A 20,020-nucleotide genomic window follows, 5' to 3' on the forward strand; every position below is an offset into this window, starting at 1 on the left:
ACTATTTTGTAGAACACACCAGTGGGGCCAACTGTACCTGGAGTTTCCTTTGTGAGAAGGTTTTTAGGCACAGATTCTATTTCTTTAAGAGATATAAGGGTATTCAAGCATTCTGTATTTTCTGGTATGAGCTTTAAGAGATTGCATCTTTGAGAGAATTTGTCCATTTTATCTATGTTGTCAATTTTTTGGTAATGAAGTTGTTCATAGTTTTCCCTTATGATCGCTTTAGTGGTTCTGCACTCTAAAGTCATGTCCCCTCTATTATTCCTGATACCGGTCATTAGCGTCTTAACTGTTTTTTCTTGATTAGTCTACGCAGAGTTGTATCAATTGTATTAATCTTTTCAATAAACCAGCTACTGGTTTCATTCCATTCTCTCGGTTGTTTTGTTTTCTATTTCATTGATACCCTTAAATTTATTTTGATTTAAATTCAATTTAGTTAACCTATGGTATATTATTAGGTTCAAGGGTAGAATTCAGTGATTCATCAGTAGCATATAACACTCAGGGATCATTACATCAAGTGCCCTCCTTAATGCCCATCACCCAGTTACCCCAACGCCCCCCCTCCTCCAGCAACTCTCAGTTCCTTTCCTAGAGTTAAGAGTCTCTTATGGTTTGCCTCCCTCTCTGTTTCTGCTTGTTTTATTTTTCCTTCCCTTCCCCTGTGTTCATCTTTCAATTTCTTAAATTCTACATATGAACGTCAGCTTCTGGTAGCCTTTTTGCTTCCTTCTTTCTACTTCCTCTCAGTTTATTTTTATATGTTTTTGTAGCATCTTAGTTTTGTATTTTATTGATGATAAACCTTTCTTCTTTCCTAATATAAATGCAGAAAGCTACAATTATCTCTCTCAGTAGTGCATTAGCTGAATCACACAGAAGTCGACAGGATGTGATTACGTTTCTCTTCAGTTCAAATGCCTTTCAAATTGCCCTAAGTGCCTCGTCTTTGGCCGTGTGTTATTTTGAAGTCCGTTGGTTAATTTCAAAGTTTTGTGGATTCTCTAGAAATCTTCTTGTTATAGATTTCTTGTTTAATTCCATTGTTCCCGGAGAACAACCTTTACATGGATTTTGGTCCCTCTTCTTTGATGAAGTATTATTTTATAATCCACGATAGGCTCTTGCTTGGTGCATGTTCCATGTGCTGTTAAAGCAAGTGTGTATTCTACTGGTATTGGGTAGAATGTACTATAATTAAGTCGAGTTAGCTGAGAGTGTTGTTAAAGTCTTCTTTATAATTATCAACCTATCTATTTGTTATATCAATATCTGAGAGAATTTTTGAAATTTCCAACCATTAAACAGATTTGTCTGTATGTCTTTTAAGTTCTATCAGTTTTCACTTTATGAAGTTTAACGTTCTATTTTCCAGGGCCTCTGATGATTGTTAGGCCTTCCTGATTAATTGGTGCTTTTATTGTTATTAAATATCCCTGTGTATCATTAGTAATACTTCTGGTCACGTTGCCTGATTTCAAGCTACATTACAAAGCTGTGATCACCAAGACAGCATGGGACAGGCACAAAAACAGACACATAGGTCAATGGAACAGAAAAGAGACTAGTAAGGAGGGCACGTATTGCATGGTGCACTGGGTGTTATACACAACTAATGAATCATCGAGCCTTACATCGGAGACCGGGGATGTACTGTATGGTGACTAACATAATATAATAAAAAATCATTAAAAAAAAAAAAGAAAAGAGACTTCAGAAATGGACTTTCAACTCTATGGTCAACTAATCTTTGACAAAGCAGGAAAAAACATCCAATGGAATAAAGACAGTCTCTTCAATAAAGGTGCGGTGAAAATTGGACAGCTATATACAGAAGAATGAAACTGGACCATTCTCTTACACCATACACAAAGATAAACTCTAAATGGATGAAAGACCTCGGTGTGAGACAGGAATCCATCAAAATCACAGAAGAGAACATAGGTAGTAACTCCTTTGACATCGGCCACAGCACCATCTTTCATGACATGTCTCCAAAGGCAAGGGAAACAAATGCGAAAACGAACTTTTGGGACTTCATCAAGATAAAAAGCTTCTGCACAGCAAAGGAAACAGTCAACAAAATGAAGAGGCAACCCACGGAATGGGAGAAGATATTTGCAAATGACACTACAGATAAAGGGCTGGTATCCAAGATCTATAAAGAACTCAAACTCAACACCCAAAAAACAAATACTCAAGTCAAAAAATGGGCCGAAGACATGAACAGACACTTCTCCAATGAAGACATACGAATGGCTAACAGACATATGAAAGAATGTTCAACATCATTAGCCATCAGGGAAATTCAAATCCAAACCACATTGAGATACCACCTTAGACCAGTTAGAATGGCAAAAATGGACAAGGCAGGAACCAAAAAATGTTGGCGAGGATGTGGAGAAAGAGGAATCCTCTTACACTGTTGGTGGGAATGCAAGTTGGTACAGCCTCTTTGGAAAACAGTGTGGCGGTTCCTCAGGATGTTACAAATAGAGCTACCCTATGACCCAGCAATTGCACTACTGGGTATTTACCCCAAAGATACAGAGGTAGTGAAAAGAAGGGGCACTTGCACCCCAATGTTCATAGCAGCAATGTCCACAATAGCCAAACTGTGGAAGGAGCCAAGATGCCCTTCGACAGATGAATGGATAAAGAAGATGTGGCCCATATATACAATGGAATCTTACTCAGCCATCAGAACGGATGATTACCCAACATTTTCATCAACATGGATGGAACTGGAGGGTATTATGCTAGGTGAAATAAGTCAAGCAGAGAAAGACAGTTATCATATGGTTTCAGTTATTTGTGGAACATAAGGAATAACAGGGAGGACATTAGGAGAAGGAAGGGAAAAATGACAGGGTGGGAGAAACAGAAGGGGAGATGGACCATGAGAGACTATGGACACCGGGAAACAAACTGAGGGTTTTAGAGGGGAGGGGTGTTGGGGGATGGGCTAGCCTGCTGATGGGTATTAAGGAGGGCATGTATTGCATGGAGCACTGGGTGTTATACAATGAATCGTGGAACACTGCATCAAAAACTAATGATGTACTGTATGGTGACTAGCACAACATAATTTAAAAAATGAAATTGTTCTCAGGAAAAAAAAAAGTAATAATCCTGGTCCTAAAATTTAACTTAGCCATTATTAGAACCTTTTTTCTTATAATTTATGTTCACATGGCATCTCTTTTTCAACCCTTTTACATTTAACCTATCTCTGTCTCCATATTAACGTGAGTTTCACTCTTCCCTTTTGCAGCCATCACTGAAGTGCCAGCAGCCAGCATGAAGTTCAATGCCTTCGTAACTTCTGACCAGACCGAGAACCAGAAAAGGCATTTCAGGGTACCTTCCCACATTCACAGGAAGATTATGTCTTCCTGTCTTTCTAAAGAGCTGAGACAGAAGTACAACCTTCAATCCATGCCCACCTGAAAGGATGATAAGGTACAGGTTGTGCCAGGACACGACGAAGGCCAGCAAATTGGCAAAGTAGTCCAGGTTTACAGGAAGAAATACGTTGTCTACATTGAATGAGTATAGCGTGAGAAGGCGAATGGCATGACTGTCCATGTGGGCATTCGCCCTAGCGAGGTGGCTATCACTAGACTAAAACTAGACAAAAAAACACAAAATGATCCTTCAAAGTAAAACCAAATCTCGCCAAGTAGGAAAGGAAAGTTGCAAATATGAAGAAGAAACATTGACAAGATACAGAAATAAAGTAATCTTATATAAGACTGTAAATAAAAACAAAGTGAAAAAAAGTGAGTTTCTTTTTTTTATAATAAGACTTTTTTTTATTATATTATGGTAGTCACCATACAGTTTCTATTCAGTGGCATCTTGTGGTGTCTTGTAGCTCTCCTGCCTAGCAATCACTGCCTTTTATTAGGAAAGTTTAGAACATATACAATTAGCTTAAGTATAGGTATGATTGGTTTTAACTTCATCCTCTTATTTTGAGTAACTTTATTTCTCTTTTTCTTTCCTTCTTTCTAGCTTCCTTCCTTCCTTTCTTCCTTCTTTTATTTCCTTCTTTCCTTTGTCTTTTCATTCTTTCTTTAACCCAATTCTCTCACCACCTCATGTATAACTGAAGTATTTATCGTTTCCTTTTCTTTTTTTGAAGTATTTTTCAGTATTCCAATTTTAATCCACATCTTGGTTTAATACTTATTCCTTTTGTTTTATATGTAAGTGGTTCCTGTAAGGATTATATTATACATAGTTAAAATTAGGCATTTCACCTTCAATGATAAAATTTTTCTTCATGTACAAAGTGAAAACTTATATAGTATGCTTTTATTTCTACACTCTCATCTGTTTGCTTTTGTTTCCCTAGACTTTCTTTATACATACCTTGTATTCCCCCACAATGCATTGTTATTGGTTTTATAAACATTCAGTTAACTTTTTTTTAAAGATTTATTTATTTATTTATTTATTTGACACACAGAGAGAACTAGCACACCCGAGTAGGGGACTGGGCGGGGGGGGGAGGGGAAGGAGAGGGAGAGAGAGAATCTCAAGCAGACTCCCTGCGGAGCATGGCGCCTGATGCAGGGCTCAATCTCAGGAGCCTGAGATCATCATGACCTGGGCCAAAATCGAGAGTTGCACACTTAACCAACTGAGCCACCCAGGTGCCCCAACACTCAGTTAACTTTTAAAGAAAGTTTTTGAAAAGTAAAATAATTAACCCTCCCTACATTTACGATTTCTATAGCTATTCATTCATTTGTGTTCATCTGGGTTGACATTTGGTATGGTTTTCCTTAATGCTAAAAATATGTATCAATATTTTCTGTAGTGGAGTATACTACTGTTCAATTCTAATAATTTTTGGTTGAAGAAAACGATTTTGCCATTATTTCTTTAATTGTGTTTTTAAATTCAGTGACATAGACTTTTCTGGACCTCCAGTTCCAGGGATTTGAACACATGTATAGATTCCTTTTTTTTTTTAATTTTATTTATTTATTTATTTATTTATTTATTTATTTATTTGAGAGAGAGAGGGAGCAAGAAGGAGATCATAAGTAGGGAGGAAGGGTAGAAGGCAAAGCAGACTCCCCACTGAGCAGGGAGCTTGATACAGGAGTCAATCCCAAGACCCTGGGATCATGACCTGAGCCCAAGGCAGACCCTTAACTGACTGAGCCACCCAGGTGCCCAAACATATGTGTAGATTCTTGTAGCCACCATCACAATATGATTCAGAACACTTCCATAACCTCCAAGAAGTCCCTGTGCTATCCCTTCGTAGTCACACTCTCTCTCTACACCTAACCAGGGCACCACCAACTTGCTCTCTTTTAGAATAGTTTTGTCATCTCAAAAAAGTCATGTAAATGGAATCGTTAAAAATGTAACCTTCTGGGACACCTGGGCGGCTCAGTCAGTTGCGCATCTGCCTTCGGCTCAGGTCATGATCTCAGGGTCCTGGGATAGAGCACTGTGTCGGGCTCCCTGCTCAGGGGGGAGTCTGCTTCTCCGTCTCCCTCTAACCTGCTCGTGCTCTCTCTCTGTCTCTCAGTCTCTCTCTCAAATAAATAAATAAATAAATAAATAAATAAATAAATAAATTCTTTTAAAAAATCAATTAAATGTAACCTTCTGAGCCTGGCTTCTATCACTAAACACAATGCTTTTGAGTTTCATCCAAGTCGTTGACTGTATCGATACTTCATTCCTTTAGACCACTGAATAGTATTTAATTGTATGGAAAGAATACACTTTGTTGCAGGGTATTTGAGTTGTTTCAAGTTTGGGGTGACATGAACAGAGCTGCTACAAACATTCACTTACAGGTTTTTGTATGAACTCAAGTTGAAATTTCTCTAGGAGAAATACTTCAGAGTCAGATTGCTATGTCCTACGGCTAAGCCTATGTTTAACTTCATAAAAAGCAATAACATTGTTTTCCAGAGTGGTTATACCACCTTGCATTCCCTCCAGCAACATGTGGTGAATCCAGTTGCTACCCATCCTCAACATCATCTGATATTGTCACGTGTTTGTGTTGTTTTTACTTGCTTTCTTTTTGTAATTTCGGCAATTTTAATATAGGATTACCAGTATCTCACCATAGTTTTAGTCCCTATCCCAGCCAGTGAGTGTGCTTATCTGTTTATGTGCTCAATTGCCACCTATATATCCTTTTTATTGATGTATCTGTTCAAATATTTTTTCCATGCTTTTCTTACTGTTGGGTTTTGACAGTTTCTCATCTACTCTGGATACAAGCCCTCTGTTGTTTAGGTAATTGTAAATACATTCTCCCAGCCTGAGATTTTTCTCCTCAAACCCTCAATAGCATCTTTCACAGAAAAACAAAAACAAAAACAAAAACAGGGTGGGGCAGGGGGGTGGGTGGTGGTGGTGGCAGGGTGGAGTTGTTCTTCTACCTCGAACATCTTTCTAAAAACCAGGTTGAAGATTTTGTTGTTTCCTTTTAAAAGTTTTACAGTTTCATATTCTTGATTTATATCTAAGATTTATTTTTAGTGAGTTATAGTATAAGATGTGAAATCCTTTTCTTTTAGATGGACATCCAGTTTTTTCCACACATTTGTTGAAAAGTTCTAAACGTAGGTAATGTGATTCCTCCACATTTATTCTTTTTTTTTTCATACTTATTCTTGCTATCTTTTTTGTTTGTGTGTTTGTTTTTAGTATCCATGTAAGCTTTAGGATCAGCTTGTCTATGTCTAGAATGCATCCTGCTGCTGGGATTTTTATTGGAATTACAGTAAGTCCAGAGATCAATTTCAGATGAATTGACATCTTTACTATGTTAAATATTCTAATCTATGACCATGGTCTGTTCCTCCATTTACTTAGGTCTTCTTTTGGTTTTTTTTCAGCGTTTTTGCTGTTTTTAGCATATAAATACCCTGCATCATTTGTTAGATTAACATCTAAGAATTGACTTTCTTTTTTGAGTGGTAAACCTCTTTTCCAACACTTCTTCGGTAGTGTATTGAAATATGGTTGATTTTGGTGTTTTAATCATCTACCCTGCACTCTAGATTAATTCACTTATGAGTTCTAGGATATTTTTGTGTAACTGTATTTTAACAGAGACAATCAAGTTGTCTGTGAATAGGGGCCATTTTGATTTATATTATTTGCTTACCTTTTTTTTTTGTATTTTGTTTTTGTATTTTATTTTCGTATTTTTTAAACAATATTTATTTTGTTATATTAGTCACCATACAGTACATCCCCAGCGTTTGATGCAATGTTCCATGATTCATTACTTGCATATAACACCCAGTGCACCACGCAATATGTGCCCTCCTTAATAACCATCACCGGCCTATCCCAATCCCCCACCCCCCTCCCCTCTGAAGCCCTCAGTTTGTTCCCCAGAGTCCATAGTCTCCCATGGTTCATTCCGCCTTCTGTTTACCCCCCCTTCATTCTTCCCTTCCTTCTCCTACCAATCTTCCTATTTCTTATGTTCCATAAATGAGTGAAACCATATGATAATTGTCTTTCTCTGCTTGACTTACTTCACTTAGCATAATCTCCTCCAAAAGATCTTATTTACTGACTTGAGATAGAGAGTGAGAGCTAGAGAGAGGGCGAGTGCGGGGTGGGGGGCCGGGTAGAGGCAGAGGGAGAGGGAAAGGGAGATGCCCTGCTAAGCACGGAGCACTGACCTGGGGTCTATCCCAAGACCCTGAGATCATGACCTGAGCTAAAGACTCATGCTTACCTAACTGAGCCTCCCAGGTGCCCCGCCGTTTTGATTTAATCGACTGATTCCTGCCACCCCATGAATGAATATCCAAAGCATTGAAGCAGGGGAAAAGAAGGCTGACATGAAAGATTACGTACTGCATGTTTACATGTATAACAGACTCTAAGAAAGAGAATTCTAATCCATAGTGTTATAGAAAGAAGGTCAGTGGTGGCCTAAGGCTGGATGTGGATGGTAGGAATTCACTGGGAAGGGGTGCAAGGGAACACTATTAGACGGTGGAACTGTTCTTTTACTTGATTGAGGTAGGAGTGACAAGGATGGTAGGTAGCATTTGTCAAAGTCCATGGAACTATCCATTAAATGGGCATGATTTTGTTTGTGAATTAAACCTCGGTAAAGCTGATAAAGAGAACCCGTTGTTAGGTTGATTTGGAGGACCTCAGGTTGCTAAAAGGCAAAACAGAGACCTGTGGTAATGAAAACTTTCAGCACCTTATCATCATTCATAGGTACTTGTGAGCACCAAGCAGAAGGCTCTAGCCAGCCTCTCTCCCTGCCCCCCCCCCCCCCGCCACCACACAGATGAACAAAGCGTGCTTCAGAACAAGAATTTGGACTCCATCTCCTGGGAAACGTCCTTCTGCATTGATTTTTGGCCTTAACCTTTGACCCCACTGCATTCCAACCTTGTGCCTTGTGCCCTTTTTTCAGATTGAGGGGGGAGAAAGCAAGAGCAGGAGATTTGCAAGGGTGGCCTGATCATAGGGGCCCTTCCTCCATGGTGTCCCCGTTCCAGTTGCTAGGACCCCAAAGTTTTCTAGACAGCTTCAGTGACAGGCTAAAGCATCATTTGCAGGTGCTGCTCCCCCACAAGGCACATGTTTATCCAGCTCTCAGGTATCTCAGATTCCTGGCTAAAGGCAATGAATGGGCTAGTGGTAGTAGAGCTCCATCTTTCTATTTCTTCCCTCTCTGCTTTCAGAAGGCTCACTTTCACCCGGACCTTGTCTCTGACATCCCCTCCCCCGAGGCAGCATGAGGTAGCAACATGCTGTAATTCTCTAATGTTTTTCAAAGGCCGTGTACAAATTCAGACTTCCATGGACGGTACAGGGGAGTTGCTTGGTTCCACATCCTCTTCAACTCTAGCCCCACCGTCTTTGTAATTTTCTTCTTTCCTGTGGTCATTGGGTGTGTACACTGCTTTGTATTTCTGGAGCTTTGCAACCCATAGATATGTCAATTACTGCCAAATAAAATGGCATGTGTTGGCTGAACCATAGACTAAGTCAGGAAGCCTGGCAAGGAACCGTTGTGTCACCTTCAGGTGTGACAGCCCATTTCTGACATGGATGCTGAAGCGTTGGCATCTTGGGAAACTGTGAGGCTGTGAGAAGAGTGTTCAGAGTCATATTTGAAGTGTACGATGTCCTGCAGGTTTGTATCATTTCTACGATGCTTGTTTCCAAATAAAGGGCACGTGTAATATGGAGTCATCCCAAATTCAAACCCGGGGAACTTGAGAACTTGACACTGGTCAAGTCATTTCTGTCTGCCTGGTCCTCAGTCTCCTCTCTGGAAAAGGGGATGGGGTTTGGGGTGAGGGTTCTTGTGCTACTAGATTCCTGATAACTTCCAATCTCTATCGCTCGGTATTGTCCTTGAGACCGTGAGGCAAGCGCTGTAAGTAACCCTACCTGCGCAGATGAGGAAATGGAGGCTCTGAGAGGTGAACTGACTTGCCCGAGGTCACGGGGCTCAGAGGGTCAGGGAGGGGTGTCAAGCTCAGGTGCTTTCCGGAGGACCCCCACCTCAGACATGCATAGATTGGGGGAGGAGGGCATGCACCTGTCATTCTCACACTGCTTTACCCACTTCCTACCTTCTTTCATGCGCAGGCCACACCAGGTGCTCCCGGCTGCCCTGGGAGCTGGGCCAGGCAGTACTGGGTCCATGCTTTTACCCCTATTACTCAGTGAGGACACTTGAGGCCCAGAGAGATGATGTGACTGGGAAAGCAGACCCACAGGACCTCAGAGCTGGGGCACCCTCAGAGTACATCTGTCTAGCCCAATCCTGTGCTGTGAGAGGTGGGATCTCTGAGGGCCAGGGAGAGAAAAGGCTGGGCCAAGGTCACTTGTCCAGGTGGTGGCAGAGCTAGGTCAGGGACCTCAGGCAAGTCACTTCCCTTCTCTGAGTCCATTTTGTCATGTGTGCCATGGGGGAACAGTGACCCCTGCAGAGTATCAACGAGGATGGAGTGAGATCTTGCACCCACAGCACCGGGCCCCAGGGCCTGACAATGATGATGACAAAGACGAGGGGGAGGAGCAGGATGGACGCCTAGGATATCGCCAAACCTGATGTCTCAGGAGGCTGGGAGGATGGTGGGAGCCTTAAAAGCCTAGGACGAACCTGGGGTCAGAGAAGCCCTGGGGGGGTTGGATCTGGCCCAGTGAAGGGAGATGGGAAGTGGTAAGGGCAGCCTGGGTGGGAGAGAGTGGTGAGAGATGGGGGTGTCGCTCCCACGACACTGTGAGCCCCTCCAAGGTGGTGGTAGCCGGCTACAATGGACAGAGCACGCATTTAGCCTTGAAAGGTCTTGGGTTGGGGTCCCAGGAAGGGACCTATGCTATGGTGTCACATTTGCCCTGTGAGTGAGCAGGTGGGAAGCCTCCCAGGTGACCAGCCTGACAGTCAGCCTGACAGCAGTCCCCTGGGCGCTCCCTCCTCCCTGTCCCAGAGGCCACCTCACTGCTTTCTTCCTCCCTGCCCACCCTACTCTCAACTACCTTGTGCAGTATGCAGCTCCTGGGAAGCCCCTCCCCCTTCCCCCAACCTGGAGAGGCCAGCCAGGGGAAAGGAGGATGGAAGAGGGGAGTGCTGCAAGCCCACAGGCCTGGGGAGGGGACACCCTCACCAGCACGCTGTCTGTCTCTGAGAGCTGCTTTCTGCTCCTTTCCAGGTGACCTCTGCACACGGTGCTCCAACTCCTGCCTCTGGCTTTGAGTGAGTGCCTGCACCCTCATCCATGAAAAGGCATGTGCTGGCTGTGTGCACAGCAGATTCCCAGGGTGAGAGTACCAGAAAAGTCTCGGATCATTCATCACCCCAGGACTGGGATCCCAGGCATCCTTCATCCCGCTCACATCCCAGACCGTGTGTCAGTAAAGCCAAAGTGAAGGGGACTCAAATTCTGTCGGAATCACGGTGTCCATGTGGCCAAGCAGGGATCCAGCAGCTGGGCAGGCAGAAACCACAGCAGTGGCCGGTAAGGCAGAAACCCACCTGAAGCTTGACTTTGGGGGAGGAAACCTTACATAGCTAGCTGCCTGGTGGTGTGACCTATGCAGCTCCACAGGACCCTGTGCTCGGAGGGGCTGCACACCTAGTTCGAGACTAAGCCATCACTCTCTTGGAATTCTTAATCATTTTTGGGCAAGGGGACCCAAGTTTTTCATTCTCCACCGGGCCTGTGATATTGTGTGCCTGGATCTGGGTCAGGAGCCAAGTCTGGGGGAGAGAAGGGGACCTCTTCTCGGGGAAGAGGCAAAGGCGTGCAGAGGCCCTTACACGATTCACTCCTTCTTCTCAACCTTGGACCTCATCCTCCCAACTGTGGGCATCACTGAGGGACCCGAGAGCACTCCGGACACTGTCCCAGCCTGCCACTGAGCCCTTCCCAGGCGTCTCTGCTCTCACTGTCGTCCGCTGGAAGAATTGCAGTCCCAGCCCCACTCCTGTGGGAATCACCCAGGCCTTGAAGACACCAGGACACAGGCCCGGCCTTGGCTTCACTGGGAGGGCCCTGTTTCCAGTGAAGAAGAGCTCCGGAGCCCACCAACAGGCCTCGGGTCAGGGTTACAGGCTGTCGAGGTCTGTTTTCATTGGACCCACTCTGTGGGCGATAATGGCTCCTCCTTCAACCTGCTGGAGGGGTGAGAATGTCGCCGAGGCCTAGCTCATTGTCCTTAAGGCTCCATCTGAGGGAGCGGTGAGGTGCTGAAGTTGTGTGTGGAGGATGAGGGAAGGGTTCCAAGATGGCGCCTCCAAAGATGGGGTGGAGGAGGTGGGTCTTGGTGGATGTCTGTGGACCCCGTTCCTTGGTGAGAGGGACGGTGGCACCAACCCACAGCCTTCTACTCCATCCCTTTTCCTGCCACCTCCCCCACTATTGGTGTCTAACTGGGGTTGTCCCATGTAGGAAATCAGGTCACTATGTGGACTGGAGCCTCTTGAAACTCATGGTCTAGACACTCAGCTGGTACCTCTCCACATCTTCCCAGCACCCTACCCACACCTGCTGCCTTCCAGGCAGAGGCGGGGAGTGTCTATGTCAGAGCCCGCAACCATGTGGCACTCGGAGCACCACGTGCACAGGTACGTGCGCAAATAAAGGAGGAAACGGCCCAAGTAATTTTGCAACTTTACTGTAACACTGATACCAAAAACATGAAAACACGACAAAAGCGCACAACAAAAGCGCACAACAAAAGCACACAACAAAAGCAGGAAGGGCAAAGAGAGCTTCATCTTGCATGCCATCTTGGATGGGCAGGTAGAAGCTGCCTAGAGTGCCGTGTGAAGGAGGGATCCGAGGAGGCACTCTGGCTTGGCGAGGGACTGCCGCGGTTCATCAGCGTTGTCTGTAACACAAGACACAAAAGCAGAAACAGAACTGTCAATAGACACGAGGTGGGGGGAGGGACACGAAAAACACAAGGGTCTCTCACAGTCTTTGCTCCCCCACTGCACCCAGGCCTGTCCCCGACTTGACTTTTCACAGCCCCTTCCCACCCCCTCCTTCTGAGTTTCACGTATCCCCTGAAAATCTTACTGGATCCAGGAGAAGAAGTTGGCACTCGTTCTGGCAGCATTTCTGGTCCGGATGGTGGAGCTGGTGCTGGGCCCATCTAGAATGCTGGTGCTGGCCCCACCATTGGTGCCACTGCTGACGCCAGCTCTCCAAGTGGCCCTCCGGTTGGCACGGTTGCTATTCAGAATGTACTGATGGTATCTGGCCCAGAAAGCGAAGGGAATCCTGGCCCAGGCGTCGCCAAAATCTCCATCCTCATCCCAGGTCAGGAGCTCCACCTGTATGTCATCCCAGCTCCAGCGTCCAATCAGAGCTTCATCCCCGATGTTCATCTGGGCTCTCATCTGGGCCCTGGCATGTTCCTCAGCCATATCCACATCCATCGTCTTGAAAGCATCATCCACAGCCTCCAGGAAATGAGCCTTCCATTCCCGGGGGTCTCGGTTCTGATTCTGCAGTAGAGTCACAGACACCATCCACACAGCTACCCCACGTTCGCTGAGCACCTGCTTCCTGCCACATACCCTCCCGTGGGCTGTGCACGGTCATAATAAAAGTCAAGAGCACTGGAATCCGACTCTCCTGTGACTCCGTGCCTCCCTGGCACCTCACCCCATCCCTCACACTTACTACACCTGTGAACTTGGGTACGTTCCCAACTTAGGAAACTGTCCGGATCCTCACTGGACCAACAGCCTGAGGAGGAGGCTGTAGCCAAGAAACAGAGAAGGTAGGGCAAGTACCAAATCCACAACCCACCGCCTGGCCCCAAACAGAGGCTCTCTGTTACCTGGGCGATGAATCTCAGCACCCGCATCTTGCTGGTCTCGTGGCGGGCTCGCAGGCCCCAGAGGAATTCATACTCGGGTGGGCTGCTATTGGGGATCTTCTTGTATTCCAGGTACCTCAGTGCAAGAGGAAGAGAAATGTTTGCTTCCAGCCAGGCAGACCTGTCGTTGCACCAAGGGCTCCCAGGTAGCCCCTCCCCAGCCCAGAGACTGCCGCTCAGCTCCTGCGGGGGGGCTGTCCCGGCCCTCCAGCCCATGCCTCACTCCCACGCTCACTCCCAGGGTTTCTGCCTCCTGGACTGAGGCCTACAAAGCCTCGGGCCGCTGGTCCTGCCCAGAAGCCACGTGGAGGTGCGGGGTGGGACACGTGTCGGGTATCTGTTCATCGGAAGGCCGCAAGATTCATGCCCCTTGTCACAACGAACCCAGGTTCCTGTTGGGTGTGTTGCAAACACAGGAGCCATTTCTTCAGGCCCCCCGCTATGCGCACACTCCATCGCAGGCACCCGTCCATGGCCTGGCGGAACCCTGGGACAGCCCACCATAGAAGAGGACGGTAAAGGGGAGAAAAGCGGCACACTCCGAGCGTACTCCCCACTCTGCGAGTGCGCGCATGTCTGTCTGTGTACACGCGGACGCCTGGTAGTGTGCCTGTGTGACGCACACATGTGTTCTCCAAGGACCGAGCACAGGGTGGGCCTAACCAGAAAGTTAGGAGGGCCGGGCTCCAGGACCAAACGGGCCCCTTACCAGCCGGGGCCATACTCAGACTTCCACTCTCTGAGCCCCAGGTTCTTGGGATGTAAAGCGGAGGAATTCTCCTGCAGCCTACGAGGCAGGTACCAAATGTCACGGTGGTTCTAAGACACCCTGCACGTGTTCTCTGTCAACTTCGACTCCCTTTCCCCGGGGCTGCACTGGAATTCTACTCGCCGCCAACACTCACATACCCCACCCACCCTCGCACCAGAGACACCTAGCCCTCTGGTGCTAAGATCTGGCACGGGGAATGGCTTGCTCAGCCAGATCAGCCCACGAGGAATGCACGAGTGTGAGACGAAGTTAACTTGGCCACTACTTACTTCTGCTTCACAAAGTCCTCCGTAATGAGCTTCCTCAGATCTCCGAGGAATGGGTGCCTCACCCTGAGGGCCAGGAAAGGAATCCATAACTACAGACAGTGGCAGTACCCGGGTGCGGGCAGGAGCAGTCCCTAGCAGGATGGAGAGCTTCCCAGCCTGTGCGGGGCGGGAGTGGGGGGATCCCCATGGAGGCCTGGGGTGGCAGCAGGGGCCACAGGACCACATGTCAGGGTTGCCCTCGGCAAGGGTGTGACTGGAACCCCTAATTCTGATGGGTTCTCTTGGATCTCATCTGGGGACAGAGAGGGGATATGGAGCAAAGAGGGGCTGAGGGTTCAAGACCATTTCCCCGTGCACCGTGGTGAGACCCTCTGCACTTTCCCAGGCCAAGACGTCCACTCCCCTGCACTAGGCCCCCAGGCTAATCCAATCCCGGGGCCACTGGTGCCCAAAGACAACACTGAGGAGCGGGAGCCAAGAGCCCCGTCATACCCAGGGCGCAGTCCCATCTTGCGTAGTGCCTCCCAGAGGACAGCTGTGAGGGGAGAAGAGTCACAACAATTCAGCACACGATGCTGAGACTGTGGGCAACCCCCCAGCTGGGGGTCCAGCCACTCACCCTCGCTGGCACGGTTGCCATTCATGAAAATGACTCCCAGAATCACCAAGAGGAGGCTCAGCCTGGGAGTGTCCTTGGTCCTAAAGGTGTAGAAAGAAGGATCCTGTCCAGCAGCCATTTGCCCGAGGGACTAGGGCTGGCTCACCCAACTAGCTCTTCCCAGATGGCTGGGCTACCACGCAGTTCTTCCCACTCTACACACGGCTTGCTCTCTCATCCAGACCATTCATTCATTCCCCTGTCTGAGACTGAATCGCTTCACGCCCCAAATGTGGATGCAAACACTCCCTCCCAAAGTTCCGTCCAGGATGGGGTCAGGCGGGGAGCAATCACTTGGTAACAGTGTGTCTGGAGGCATGTCCAGACCTTCCCTGCCCTTTGAGCATCAGGAGTTACACTGGACGGGAAGCTTCCTTCCCCCACGACCACTCTGCCAAGCCCAGGCCAGGCACGTAGCAGGAAGAGGCAGGCAACAAGGAGCCTACTTTCCTAGGAAGATGGGGTGGGTAGGTGGCAGCTGGGGAGGGGGTGGAGCCCTGAGAGCAGCAAGGCTTCACCCCAGGCCACTTCCCCTTTCACCCCCTAATCACTGGGCACCACTAACTGTGGGTGGGAGCTGTGCCAGGCACCAAAGCCCTGTCTTCCCGTTTCTCTGAGACGAAGGGGAGGGGGAGGCACCAGTGAGGAAGGCCACAACCCTCCTGCCCTTTCTTACTTTCCCAGGAGGCGAGCTGAGGAGTCCCGTGTGCACACCAGAATATACAGGTGTTCTTCCTTGTCAATTTCCTTCAGGTGGATCCCAAACTTCTACGCGGCGGAAGAAACAACATGAGAGCAGAAACCCACACTGCCTGTCCTGCAGGCAGACCCTCAGTTCCCCGTTAGAACTTTCCCTCAGCAGGGACGCCGAAGTTATGGAGAAGGCTCAAGAAGAGACGCTGCAGAGGGACTGCCCTGCGGGAGCTCTGGCACTGGCCAAAGCAGTAGGACCCATTTCAGGAGACAAGGGACGCTGAAGGAATCTGAGGGACAGGAACCCTCCGGGGAAGGAAGTATGCAGTGGATGCTCTCAAGAGGAGAAGCGAGGGAAGCCTTCCCAGAGCAGGTGGTACTGAAAGGGGGCCTCAAGGGGCTGCAGGGTGCAAGGCTTCTCTGCAGCTCTTGTACCACAGTGAGCTGCCCGGGCACTCGCCCACCTTTTCCAGAGTGTATGTTGCTCGTTCGATGATCTCAGGGAAATGTTCGTCGTATTCTCGGATGACATCCTTCATCATGTCTGCAGGAGGCGAGAGAGGTGGAGAGAGCACCTGGACTGAGCTGGGGCCAAAGAGCTGCAGCAGCCCCTCGGTCAGCCCTGTTGAGGGGAGCACCGTTGGGACCCCCCCCCCACCCCCGTACTGTGCAAATGGAGTGATCAGTGGGGCATGCTGCATAGAGACATCTGATGCCAGGCCCCTTAGGGTAGGGATGGGGACGGGATGATGGAAGGGCAGAGCTCGGGGAGGGGGCCCAGGTTGCCCACCTGAGCGCTTGATGGGTATCTTCTTGTAGTCCTTAATCATCAGATATTTCACCAACTTATTCGCCTGGAGAAGGAGGAGCACACAGGGAGACCAAGGCACGGGTGACCTTCAAGAACTGGCCCACAGGAGAGGAGAGGAGGGAGATGGGGGAAAGGCAGGTTTCTCACCCTCTCTTGCAGAAGGGTCACGTTGCGGGGTGGCAAGCACAGTACATGTCTTGAGGGTACCTGGGACCTCAGGGCCATTGGGGGCCGGGGAGCCATCTGAGCCCGCACCGTCAATGGGGGCTGCGATGCTCTCCAGGTCGGTGGGACCGCAGGAGGCTCTCTCTCCTCCTCGCTGCTCTCATATTCGTCATCCAGGTGCTTGGACTATAGAGTGAGAGAGAGGAGAGACCCAGGGCTACCAGGCTCGCCGTGCAAAAGGGCCCAGCACACATCTTAACCAGAGCAGGTACTTGGAAATCAAGTAGTACAAACAGCAGATGACGTGTGCTGAGTGCTTACTACGCGCCCGGCACCGAGCCAACCTCTTCTCCCTCCAGGCCTGAGGACAGAAACTTCGTGCAGCCAAAGCATGCTATTGCATTTGTGTTGGACAAACATGCACAAGCTGAAAGAAGGGAGGGGAGGGGGGAAGGGGGGAGGAGGGGAGAGGAGAGGCGAGGAGAGGAGGGGGAGGAGGGAGGGGGAGGAGGGAGGGGGAGGAGGGGGCAGAGAAGAGGACTGAGCAGAGAAAGGAGGGGAGCAAGGGGGGGTTGGAGGGAGCAAGGAGGTCTCACCTTCTTGGTCCTCTTGCCTCCCATCCTGACCCAGGGCTCAGCACTGTGCTGAGCGGTGGCAGCTGCACCCTCGGGCTCAGGGATGCTTGGGGCCATCTTGGCCTTGGTGGCAGCTGCTGCCACAACATTCTGAGGCTCCACCCACCGAGTCTTGGCGAGAGCCTTTCCGGACTTGGTCGTCTTGGGCCGGGTGGCTGCCCCCTCCCTGGCAGGTGCTGCCTGGGCCACCCCCGAGGAGGCAGCACTGGGGCCCTCTGGGGCAGCCTCTTGGGGTGGGGCGGGTCTCTTGGGGCGTGGGAAGGCCATGCCACTGACACCTGCCGGCTGGGTGAAATCAAAGACATCGTTCTGACCCAGGAAGGCTGTCTTGGGCCGGGTGGCCTCCATCTCGCTAGCACATGGAGCCTGAGCAAAAGCACAGGCAGTACTAGGGCCCTCAGTAGCGGCCTCCTGGGCCTGGGAGGCTGTCTGGGGCTGTGGGGACGTAGCTGGAGCCCCCGGGGCGGCCATCTCACTGTTGACTAGCATCTGGGAGATGTGCGGAGCAGCACGGGTTGTCTCAGGGGTGGCTGCTGGAGCCTGGGCCGCATAGGTCATGGGCTGGGTATCTTCTCCTGAAGCCTGGTCTGTGGCCACCGGGCAGTTAGTGACCACCTGATTGTAGGTGGCACGGGCAGCAGCGGCGGCGGCCCTAGCAGCACGGTTGGAGGCGGCCGCGCGGGCTACGTTGGCAGCACGGGCAGCAGCCTCATTGGCAAGTGTTTCTGGATCCAGCTGAAATGCCTCCATCAGAGTCCTAGCCAGCATAGGGTTTTCCAGTTCCCAAGGCTCGTTCTGTAAGGCCAGAGAGAAGGGTAGGGGAAGGCAGACAGCTCTACATGCTCCCATCATGCTTCCCTGTGCTGGCCAGCCTCCCCCCTGCAGCCAGCTCCCACCCCCCCCAGACCTTCCCAAGCCCCCTTCCTCTGAGTAGGAGAGGGAAGCCTGGGGAAGCTGGGCAGTCCTTCCCCACTCAGCCCTCCCTTTCACCCACCGCTCCCCCCCCCTCTCCACAGCAGCTTCACAGGGGAGAAGGCCCAGGGCCAGCAGGTGGTCCACAAGGGGCCTCACCGATAAGATGCGAAGGCCTGGACCCAAGCTCCCAAAGGCTCTGAGGATACGGATGTCAAAGCTGGTGAGGGTGCCATAGCCTCCAAAAGCACCGAATTCTTCATAGTCGTTTCCTTCAACCATGTCCTCCTCCCCGACTTCATCACTACCCTCATCCATGTCTTCAACGTTGTAGGTTTCCGATTCCATGCGGTAGCTTCCCTCAGCCATGCTGGGGGTCCCAAGGAAAAGAGAGCTCAGCCTGGGAGGGAGGGCGAGGATCAGGGGGAGAGGCCGGGATCCAGTGGCAGGTGGGATCTCTCAGGAGGTGGGGGGGGTCGGCAATCATCAGGTTACTAGGCAGTACATGGCGGTGGAGGGGGCGGGGGGGGCGCCGTGGGGGGGGTAGGGGGTATCTGTTGGGTTAGATTCTGTCAGAGACAGAGCTCTAGGAGAGGGATAGAGAGGTGGTCGGAGGAGACCCCGCACCTAAAGGGGAGTTTAGGATGGGCAGGCTCTCCAGCCCAGCGGCTAGATTTGAATAGGGGGTGGACTGGCGGGCTTGGGTCTGAAGAGTCCCACAGGGGATGTGCATTGAGAGAGGGAGAAACAAAGGGCTTTGATTTAATGATGAAAGGCGAGCAGACGACATGAGAGGGCTCAGACAACAGGGGCCCCTGGAAAGCTTATGGGAAACTGAATCCAGAGACCCTCTGGCTAGGTCCGGGCGGGGGCATTCAGCTGATTCAGGTCTGGGCTGGGCTCATACAGGAGGAGCTCTAGGGGTGGGGGCGGTGGGGGGTAGGGACTCGGACTAGGGGAGGCATGGATTGGAGCGCTGGAGGTCTCAAATCCCAGGATTGCAACTCCAGGAAGGGAGCAACGGGGTCAGCTGGTTGGGAGTGATCTAGGAGTGGTTGGGGTGGGGGTAGGGCCTCCTCTCTAAGGAAGCTCAGCAGGGAGCACACGGGTCGGCTACAGGGGTTCGGATCGTGGGCTCCGGTGTAAGCAGGGCTGGGCTGAGAGAGCCCTGAGCCTGCTGGCGGGAGAAGGCGGCGGGGTGGGGTGGGAGGTCCTACCCAGACCATGGGTCTAATAGGGCTCGGGTTCTGAGCGCCCGGGCTTTGTTCAGATCCGGGTGTGGGGGTGGGGAGGGCGCAGCGTGCCGGGTTCCACTCGCCCTCTCCCGGTCCGGTCTGAGGCTGGATCCTTACCTTCCCTGGGGCTCCAATGGCGTCCGTCCTCAGCACCAGGAACCCCGCAGCCGCGCCCTCGCCTACTGCTGCCAGCACAGCAGCTCCGACCACCCCGCCCCTTTTCTCCGCGCACCCCCCGCGGCTGGGCAGCTTGCGCATGCGCGGACCCCTCCAGCCCGCCCGCTTTCCCAACAAAAGCCCTCTCCACCAGGTCCCCAGTGCGCATGCGATTCCGCGAGTGGGTGGGCGGGGTGGGGGGCTTTTTCTCCTTCCCGCCAGATACCTCTCACCCCCTCCTCTGACCGGAGGCGCGCGCACTCACAGCCTGTGTGGTGCACTTGGACCACCCAATCATCTACCCTCGATCCCTGCACTTCTGCACAATGCT

General features: G+C 50.1%; 1 protein-coding gene, 1 non-coding gene and 1 pseudogene across 4 annotated transcripts; 1 reads left to right on the plus strand and 2 right to left on the minus strand.

Annotated features, from left to right (window-relative positions):
- Positions 1 to 3,309: 3,309 nt before the first annotated feature.
- LOC123789990 (large ribosomal subunit protein uL24 pseudogene) lies at positions 3,310 to 5,912 on the plus strand (annotated as a pseudogene).
- Positions 5,913 to 12,152: 6,240 nt separating this feature from the next.
- Positions 12,153 to 19,783, minus strand: LOC148106955 (melanoma-associated antigen D4). Of its 3 annotated transcripts, none has more exons than XM_087859428.1 (13): positions 19,651 to 19,783; positions 18,458 to 18,668; positions 17,348 to 18,181; positions 16,734 to 16,937; positions 16,566 to 16,629; positions 16,240 to 16,319; positions 15,759 to 15,850; positions 15,044 to 15,123; positions 14,917 to 14,959; positions 14,425 to 14,487; positions 13,345 to 13,459; positions 12,576 to 13,006; positions 12,153 to 12,384 (listed from the first exon to the last, which is right to left on the minus strand). In XM_087859428.1, the coding sequence occupies exons 2-13, from the start codon at positions 18,665 to 18,667 to the stop codon at positions 12,375 to 12,377; spliced, it is 2,226 nt and encodes a 741-aa protein (XP_087715554.1). In that variant the 5' UTR covers position 18,668; positions 19,651 to 19,783; the 3' UTR covers positions 12,153 to 12,374. The 3 variants fall into 3 exon arrangements, with proteins under 3 accessions (XP_087715554.1, XP_087715553.1, XP_087715555.1); XM_087859427.1 differs by having other exon boundaries at positions 18,458 to 18,698; positions 19,651 to 19,782; XM_087859429.1 differs by lacking the exon at positions 12,153 to 12,384 and having other exon boundaries at positions 12,572 to 13,006; positions 18,458 to 18,698; positions 19,651 to 19,782.
- LOC123790015 (small nucleolar RNA SNORA11) lies at positions 13,708 to 13,837 on the minus strand. The gene has a single exon (XR_006778982.1). It is a non-coding gene; the product is annotated as a small nucleolar RNA SNORA11 (small nucleolar RNA).
- Positions 19,784 to 20,020: the final 237 nt, after the last annotated feature.

Source organism: Ursus americanus, chromosome X (assembly GCF_024610735.1).
Source record: "Ursus americanus isolate L20-20 chromosome X, mUrsAme1.1.p, whole genome shotgun sequence".
Classification (NCBI taxonomy): domain Eukaryota; kingdom Metazoa; phylum Chordata; class Mammalia; order Carnivora; family Ursidae; genus Ursus; species Ursus americanus.